General features: G+C 51.4%; 1 protein-coding gene across 1 annotated transcript; it reads right to left on the bottom strand.

Annotated features, from left to right (window-relative positions):
• Positions 1–3,496: 3,496 nt before the first annotated feature.
• Positions 3,497–9,563, bottom strand: LOC125924389 (potassium voltage-gated channel subfamily KQT member 3-like). Its single transcript, XM_049632899.1, has 2 exons — positions 9,061–9,563; positions 3,497–3,663 (listed from the first exon to the last, which is right to left on the bottom strand). The coding sequence occupies exons 1-2, from the start codon at positions 9,441–9,443 to the stop codon at positions 3,546–3,548; spliced, it is 501 nt and encodes a 166-aa protein (XP_049488856.1). The 5' UTR covers positions 9,444–9,563; the 3' UTR covers positions 3,497–3,545.
• Between the last annotated feature and the right edge of the window lie 12 nt (positions 9,564–9,575).

Raw genomic sequence — 9,575 nt, 5'->3', positions numbered from 1 at the left:
AACATATGGTATCTGTTTTTCTCTGTATGGCTTATTTCACTTAGCAATGTTTATAGCAGCCCTTTCAACAACAGCCAAACTATGGAAAGAGCCTCAGTGTCCATCAACTGACGAATGGATAAAGAAGTTGTGGTCTGTATACACAATGGAACACTACTTGGCAATGAGAAGGAAGGAAATCTGGCCTTTTGTGGCCACGTGGATGGAACTGGTAGTATTCAAGTTAACTGCATGTGGCTTTTGGTTCTTCAAGCAGGAGAGGAAACTTAGTCCTCAGCTGGATACACAGGAGGACTTTCCTCTTCTCTCCAGCCCCGTAAACCTCCTTTGGAGAAAGCTCCCTTCACCCAACACAGGAGGCTCAACAGAGCGCGGCCTTCGTGCCTGACTGGTTCCTCATCTGCATTCTCTCGCTGCATTGCTAGACTACCAAATTTAGTTGCTCAGGTCCCTCTTTCCAGAGGAGAATTATGGCTCATCTGCCTCCAGCGTGGCACCTGAATCAGCATGTGTGGTCTCGAAACAAATGACTTCAGCACACTACGTTGCACCCCTGCACTGTGTGTGTGTCATTACCCGGGCACAAGCCCCAGGTGGAGAGGAACTTGAGGCACGTTCTTTACAGCATCCAGGAATCTAAGAGAGCCTGTCCAGCTTGGCCAACGGTTTTCAGGCCTGGCTTCATCTGGAATCACCTAAAGACCATGCCTGGATCCCCAGAGACCAACGGTATCAATTTCTGGGGTGGGGCCTGGTTCTGTATCCATGTATGTGCTCTGTGCTGTTTGTGCAAGTTCAGTGTTTTTTAGAAAAAAAAATTTTTTTTAAGTTTTTATTTCCTTATTTTGAGAGAGACAGAGACAGCGCGAGTGGTGGGGAGGGGCAGAGGGAGAGAGGGAGAGAGAATCCCAAGCAGGCTCCGCACGGCCAGCACAGAGCTGGATTCGGGGCTCGAACCCACGAACCGTGAGATCATGACCTGAGCCAAAATCAGGAGCTGGACGCTTAACTGACTGAGCCACCCAAGGGCCCTTTAAAAAAATATATATATATATTTTTAACTTTTTATTTTTTTAATTTAACTTAAAAAGTTAAGAGGAGTATGATACCCACATATACTCTCTTCACCGTGATTTTCCATCTGTTAACATTTTTGCCTCACGTGCCTTTCTCTCTCCTCCTATCTGTGTGTACTTTGTACACGTAAGTATGCTTGCATATAGTCTGTATGTGTGCTGAACATTTGAACATACGTTGAGATATTGTGACACTTCACCACTAAAGACTGCACCATGCAGCTTGTGTAAAAAAAAAAAAGAATATTCACCTACATAGCCACGATGCAATTACCACACTCAAGAAATTAAATTTTGACATAGTGATGTTATCTAATATGGAGCCCATGTTCAAATTTTCTTAACTGTCCCTATAACACACCCTTTATTATTATTTATTTTTCCCATCTGGGGTCCAATGAAGAATCATGAATTTCATTTGCGTTTCTTCCAGCTTTACTGCGATGTAATTGGCGCGTAACATCAGTAAGTTTAAGACGTACCACGTGATTTGCGATACATATGTTTTAGGAAATGATGACCACAGAAGGTTCATAAACACATCTAACACGTCACGTTGTTACCTCTGTGTGTTTATGTGTGCGTGTGATGAGAACTTCTGAGATCTACTCTCTCAGCGACTTTCAAATATACAATACAGTATTAACTATAGTCACCACACTGTCCCGTAGGTCCCCAGAACGTACTCATCTTACAAACAGAAGTCTGTACCTTTTGATCATCTTCACCCATTTCCCCCTAACTCTTGGCCACTGGCGACCATCAATGCGATCTGTTTCTCAGTTCAGTTTTTTAAGATTCCACATATAAGTATTTGCCTTTCTCTGCCTGACTTATTTGGACGCTTAACTGACTGAGCCACCCAAGGGCCCTTTAAAAAAAAAAAGTGTTTTTAACTTTTTATTTTTTTAATTTAACTTAAAAAGTTAAGAGGAGTATAATACCCACATATACTCTCTTCACTGTGAAGTGCCCTCAAGGCTCATCCATGTTGTTGCAAATGGTACGGTCTCCTTTTTTATGGCTGAACAGTATTCCATTGTGCCTACTTACCACATTTTCTTTATCCATTCACCCACCCATTGGACACGAAGACTGTTCCCTTGTCTTGACTGTTATAAATAATACTGCAATGTCCATAGAGGTTCACATTCTTTATTTTTTTGTAATATTTATTTTTGAGAGAGAGAGAAAGACAGAGTGTGAGCCGGGGAGCGGGGGGCAGAGAGAGAGGGAGACACAGAATCCGAAGCAGGCTCCAGGCTCCGAGCTGTCAGCACAGAGCCCGACGCGGGGCTCGAACTCACAGACTGCGAGATCGTGACCTGAGCCGAAGTCGGACGCTCAACCGAGCGAGCCACCCAGGCGCCCCTCAGCTCCTTTAAGCGAGACAGGTCTCTCTGTTTTTACATCAGGGACCTTTGGAAGAGTCCGTGCCAGACAAATTGCAAGACGTCCCACAATGTGAATTTGTTAATTATTTCTTCATGAATGGACTCCGGTCATTTCAGGCCCCACGGCAGGTATGTTGTTCATTTCCACTGTATTATTCAGGAGGAGGGTAGAGTCCGTTTGATTCACAAATTGATGACCGGTTCGAGAAAAGTCTGCCAGGTTTTTCTTAAGGTACCTTCTAACCTAGGTGGGTCACACGCATGTCAAAGTTTGAAAAGCCTTGTGCTTCAGTGCGTAGTCTGCAGACCAGCCACACTGCCTTCCCCTAGGAACTTTTTTTTTTTTTTTTAAAGGAAGCCCTATGCCCAGTGTGGTGCTCGAACTCACGGACACGGAGATCAAGAGTCATATGCTCTACCGACTAAGCTGGCCAAGAGCCCTTCCTTGGGGACTTTTCAGAAACACAGCTGTACAAGGCTCCTCTTCCAGGAAGGCAGAGTTTCAGTCTCTCCCTGTTACCTGTCTTCCGCATCGTCTTCCGTTGGGGACAACAGTGACACGGTGCAGACAGCCCTGTGACCCACCTGTGGGATCCCCGTTCTGCCGCTCAGGTCGCTCCAAGAGTCTGAGCAAATCATGCAGGTTCTCAGAACCTGTTTCCACCTGTAAAGGGGAGACCCCGTAGTCTCCCTTCCAGTGCTGAGGCCACCTGATGTGAGCCCGGGTCCTGGACAGTGAGACACCGGGCAACTGCGGTCACAGGCCCGCCCAGCACACGGCCTCACGGGGGCCCGGAGACCTGACACTGAGCGCTGTTGCGGTCAACCCCTTCCTCGACGTTTTCATCCGACTCCGGTGGTTGGTATCATAAAACAGTAGCATAAAAAAAGGAAAGGCAGAAAGAAGGCAACGCATTCAGAAAACCACAAGAAAATAACATGAGGTTATTAGAGAGGGGAGAGGGGCGAGGGGATCCTATGAGGGGGGCCAGGGGAAGGCAGATTGAAGGCGACTGAGAGCGGGAGCAAAAAAGGAAACAATGTTTACTGAGTATCTGCAGTGCGCTGGAGGAGGTCACCGAGAGGACGTGACCGCCGGGTGACCCGCGAGCTGGACCTCACCGCCTCCCTCGACCTTGGAATGTGCGCGCTGTCCACGGTTCCCACAGTGGGAGCTGAGCCAAAGACGCAGCCTGGAGAGTAAGGTGTTGCTCAGACGGCTGTACTGCGTATGGGACTGAATCCCATTAAGGACTCTCTGAAAACCTTTAAGATTCTGGAGGGCGGGTGGGGAGATCTGCTCAGCTTCCAGCACCCACGACAAGCCTCGCAGATAAGTTCCCTTGCTTATTAAACCTGCCGGCCTATGGATCTGGAGTGGCCCGCCTCTCTCTTTGGTCTCTCCCTGCCCTCTGCACACGGGGCCAGTCTCAGATTTAACCCCGGGAACGCCCAAGGTTGCAAACCAGCACAGCGTCATGTTTAGGTGTTATATATCATCCCCTCAATTGAATGTCAACCCCGGGAGGTTCGCATGATTCTCTCCGGATCAGAAACAAAGAAACTGCAATCCAGGAAAGTGAGCAGACTGCCCCAGGTCCCACAGCTAGGAAATGGCAGAGTTGCATTAAACCCAGGTCTGACTCCATGGGGGCGCCTGGGTGGCTCCGTGGGTTAAGCGTCCAACTTCGGCTCAGGTCCCGATCTCACAGTTCATGAGTTCGAGCCCCGCGTCGGGCTCTGTGCCGACAGCTCCGAGCCTGGAGCCTGCTTCGGATTCTGTGTCTCCCTCTCGCTCTGCCCCATCCCCATTCATGCTCTGTCTCTCTCTGTCTTAAACATAAATTTGAAAACATTAAAAAAAAAAAAAGAAAACTAAAAAAAAACCCAGGTCTGACTCCAAAGACCAGGCTCTCACAACCCAAGAAAGGATGACCCAATGATAGCATGCCTCATGCCTTTCGGGATGGCTATGATCAAAATAAAACAAAACAAAAAAAAAACAGAGAAACAAATGCTGGTGAGGATGAGGAGAAACTTCAGGCCTAGCACACTGTCCGTGGAAACATAAATTGGTGCCACCACTGTGGAAAACAATACGGAGGTCCCGCAACAATGAAAAACAGCACGACCCTATGACCCAGCCATCCCACCTCCGGATCGTTATCCAGAAGAATTGAAATTAGGGGTGTTAGCACTTCCATGTTTACTGAAATACTATTCACAACAGCCAAGATGTAGAAAGGAACTAAATGTCCATCGACAGATGAATGGATAAAGAACCCGGACAATAAATTCCATATTAAATTTGACAATAAATTTGACAATAAATTTCATATTAAAAAAAAAAAAAAAAAGCACCTGGAATCCTGATCCGCTTTTAAAAAGAGGGATCTTTAGTCAACATGCTAAGAAGTCCACCAGCCGGGCTTTTCCTTTCCAGAGCAGCTGCTGGGTCCTCGGGCCCCACCTCTCATGATGTCCCGGGGCTCAGCCCACCTCAGGGTTAAGGTTAGGGTTAGGGTTGAGGTTAGGGCTGGGGAATGCAAACAGGGGTACTTCTTGTGACCATTTGCCCTCGCTCTGTCAACGGGTGAGTGAGCGAGTGATCACACCCGGCTGGCTGCAGGGGGGCGGCGAGGGCAGCAGGAAGCGAGTGCAGTGTCAATCCCGCAAGATGAAGCCAGCATCTCTACACTGACAGGCTAGGAAGGGGGAGTCCCCGGAAGGTGCCAGAACAAACAGTGGTGTGTGCTTTTTTTTTTTTTTTTTTTTTTAAGGCTTATTAATTTTTCAGAGACAGAGTGTGAGCGGGGGAGGGGCGGAGAGAGGGGAAGACACAGAATCGGAAACAGGCTCCAGGCTCGGAGCTGTCGGCACAGAGCCCGACGCGGGGCTTGAACCCACGGACCGCGACATCATGACCTGAGCTGAAGTCGGACGCTTAACCGACTGAGCCACCCGGGCGCCCCGGTATGTGCTTTTAGGGAGACCTTATTCATAATCAACCAATGAATCCTGAGGGCCTGACGTTGGGCTAATGTCACTCAGATGACAGCAGAGTGTCGTCATCCCCAACGTGCAGTTCGTGCGAAGTCACAGACACTTCAGTCAGTCCGGACGGGAGCTCCAAGTCCAGCACTTTCTCTGCAACAGCAGAATCCTTTTCAGGCTCGGGATGCAGAGAAGGCACGGGCCACACTGGGGTCAAAGCCTGGTCTCCCACCCTTTCCCCCTCCTCCCCTCAGTCCATTTTAAGACTCCTGTGAGCTATTCTTATCACTAACGTCCTATAATGTTGACTGTGCCTATGTGTTGTGGTGCCAATGGTGGTGACAGCAGGAAAGCCGCACAGAGCACAGTTTGGGTTCACCCGAGAGTATTCTTCCGCTCACCCGTACACGAGTAACCACCACGGACCCCGCAGCCCGCGGGAAACTGAGAACGAAGCCAGAGAACGCCACGGCCCAACTCTCGAGTAGCTCTCAGTTCAACGGCAGAGACGAGCAAGCAGATCAACCCAATGCAATGTGCAAAATCCCAAAGCTGGGGGCACTGCAGAGGAGGGCAATTCTAGCTCAACGTGGGGTGGGGACGGCCGGGTCAGCCGAAAGCTTCCCGGAGGAAAACGACACCAGAGCTGGGCCAAGGGTGAAAGTGAGTAGCCAGGAGAAAACAGGGATGGTCATTTAAGGCAAAGGGAGAAGACTGGGGGTGAGGGTCTTTGGTTTCCGCATCTGCTGTATCGTCTCTATTTAGGGCAGAAGGGAGGCAAGTGCATCTCACAGAACTGGTTCATTTGAAATATAAAGAAAAGCTTGTGCTAGCGTGTGAACCCGTGGTCAGCCCAATTTCCTGGCCCCCCTCATGCCATTAGCTACAGCCCAGAACAGGATAATGGATGCTTCGGAGCACGAATTTCAGTGCCTTGCAAAACCCTGAATCATCAATGAAAAGTTCAATTTGTTCACTTGACTGCACTTCCTTCTGAGCTGGAGGAGGGGCGTACGATGCACCCACTAACTAGGTATGCGATTCCCGGTCCATCAGAACCGGCATTGCCACCAGCACCTTAGCCCCCCTCCACGTTCTCCTGCCACTGTGCTTCCTGGGTTCTGACTAGCCCATTTTGATTCCAAATTCCATTTCTAGCCATTGCCAGCCGGGAGCCAGCAAGTGAGGGCAGAGGCGTTCCTAAGAGCCCTGTGTTACCAATGGGGTGAGGGGCACCCAGGGATGCCTAGTGAAATACCCAGAGCCCCCAAATTGTTGGCAGAGGGTCAGAACTGGGATCCAGGCTCCCAAAACAGGAGTTGATTCACTGCATTCGGATGTGAGCATCCAGAGCAGTAGCTGTGTGATCCTGGACAAGTGGTCCCATTGAAGTATTCTTACTCTCATCTATAAAGCGTAGATAGTAATTCCCACCTCATAAGATCCTGGAGAGAGTTCAATGAAATAAATGATCTGCATGTCTGAAAGCATCTAGTTGGGCATTCACCTTCCTCATCCCACACTCTCAGATTTTCCTGGCCCTCTCGGGGAAACTGAGGCTACAGGCTTTGGCAGTCTCAAACCTGCTTCCGCGTGATGGAATAATTTGAAAGAAGGATAAAACCGAGACTCCGTCAGTAACAGGCCTTAGCTATGCCTCCTCCAGGCTGAACAAGGCAGCGCAGGGGTGCTAGCTGAGAATGGTGGGAGGAGAAGAAAGAAAGAGGTACCCCACAAGCTGCCGTGGGACCCCAGGGTTGGAAGTCAGCCAATAAATGGTGAGCACCACTCACATGCAAAAGGCAGGTCGAGTCTGGGTAGGTATGTTTGTGTGCATTCAAATCATTGTAGTGCCTTTTTTCATTATCACATTCCAGTATTAATTTAACTAATTAGCCAATTTAACTGAACCCCCTTCAGTTCAGTTTAACTAAATACAGTGCTAGAAACAGAAATGAATGTATTTTCAATCGCTTTTTACCACCTGAAGAAAGCAAGTAGAAGATTCTGGTAACCCTTCTCTCCAGCCACTAACACCTGCAAATTCATGCAGAAGTGGATGCTGGAGTCTGGACCATCCAAAATTCATGTTCCTGGCCGGATGCCCCCCCTCCCTCCTGCCAGCTCCTTCTGGCCGGATGCCCCCCTCCCTCCTGCCAGTTTCAGGGAGGCATCCTCTCCAGGCTTCTGCAACCTCTCCAAAGAAACCTGTTGCCAAGTCTGAGGTCCTGTGCAGACGCCCCCACCTGGTGGCCAAATCTGGAACAGCAATTCAACCAAGGATGATTGGCAGGCAGCAACTCCAAGGCTCCCTGAACTCCCTGGGACCACATCCGTCATGGGTCAAATGCAGGAGGACACAGGGGAATATCCACCACTGAAGGCACAGGAGGGGCCAAACTTATGACCAATTCTCCGCGAAAATGCTGGTAACGTACAGCTTCCCAAGAAGCAGCCATCAGAATGACTAAGCCACAGACAGGAGGCAAGGGGTAACTGGAAATGCCCTGCCAGCCCTGGGGTGTGCCGACAGTTCTGATTTCCTCTCTTGGGTGGAACGTCACCATTTACATCCTGTCTCTCTCCCCAAGTATAAGATTTTCTGTCCCAAGTGTCAGGTGCAGAAGGGAGTTCCATCTTCCTTCTCCGGCAACGCATTTTCATCCTGACTAGCAAGGAGGCTCTTTCTAGGGGAAGGGTGCCTCGGGTCAAACCTCCAGCCCAGGCCCCTTCACGTGGCCCGCACCCCTGTCCAGCCAAGGCCAGGCTAGGGGCAGCAGCTGAGGTGGAGGGAATATCAGGACCAAATCATGCAGGTATTCAGCCAAAATAAATTGCGGCCCTCATCTCTTGGCACCGTTAAGCCCCAGCTCTCCAGGTTCGATCCTGAGATATTCTCATTCTCTCGTACTCTCGCTCTCGTGTTCATTAACTTCCATAAAAATAACCCAAAGACACGCATTTTGACCAGTCCCAGCTCCCAGTTAGAGCAACACCAGGTTCTACACCAGGATGGAGCCCTAGGAAGGGCAGCACAAGCAAGCAACTGATACCCGCGCTCATGCACACGCACGCACACGCGCGCACACACACACACACACACACACACACACACACATACACACACCCCACTATGGGCAGTGTTCCACTCCCATCCCCAACTCCAAGATGCATCATCTAAACTCCGTAGCGATCCCAGGAGAAGGGACCCACCCCAAGCAGAAACAGAGCATAGGGGAGGATCCGCTTTATGCTGTTCAACCTCCACGTTAATTGGAAAAACCACATCATTCTTTTAAGCTTCGATACCAACATCCGGAGAAGGTGCCATAAATGCGCACCCGCGCGCCCACAGACATGCCAATCCAATCTCCAAATTAGCTGGGTAATCACGCTTGCATCTTTCAAGCCCTGGTGTCCAACACCCAGAGAGTGGCTCACAGACACACGGACACGCACAGCGGAGAAACACTGAGGACAGACCGGTGTTCCCCCTCGGCAGACGGGCGCCCCTGGGCTTTGAAGCCCCGGAGCCCTCTCGGCTCCGGCCCCCGCCCCCGGGCCCAACCTGCGCCGCCGAGCGGCTGGGTACTCACACGAGCGCGTGGTAGAGCAGCGCCCAGCCCCGCGGTCTCTCGAGGGCGTCGTAGATCAAAGTTTGGATGCGTCGGTACTTGGCGTTGTTCCTCTTGACCGGGCGGCTCAGGGGGGTCTTGGCCAGGAGCCCGATGCCCTGCGGGGTCCTCCGCAGCCCCTCGTCGCGGCCGCCGCCCTCCAGCAGCAGGGTCCCGTCTTTGTCGGCTCCGGCCCCGAGCGCCAAGGTGACTTGCTCCACGTCGCCGGGCGCCAGCCCCACTTTCCGCTCCTCGTCGCCGGCCGCCGCCGCGTCCCCTCCGGCCGGGTTAGCGGCCCCGCCGCCGCCGCCCCCGTCGCCGCCACCGCCAGCCGCCCCCGCCGCCCTGCGCGCCTTGAGCCCCATCTGCCTCGCCCCCGCCGGCCGCTTCGCCTTCTCCGCTGCTGCTCCGGGAAGAAGGGGCGCTCGGGGTGCGTGGATGAGGCGGCGGCGGCGGCTGCAAGCCCGGGAACTCCAATGCCATGATCCGCGCGCCGC

The sequence above is a fragment of the Panthera uncia genome, chromosome F2 (genome assembly GCF_023721935.1).
Source record: "Panthera uncia isolate 11264 chromosome F2, Puncia_PCG_1.0, whole genome shotgun sequence".
Taxonomy (NCBI): Eukaryota; Metazoa; Chordata; class Mammalia; order Carnivora; family Felidae; genus Panthera; species Panthera uncia.
Note: the sequence above shows the minus strand (reverse complement) of the source record. Positions and strands in the feature narration are given on the sequence as shown.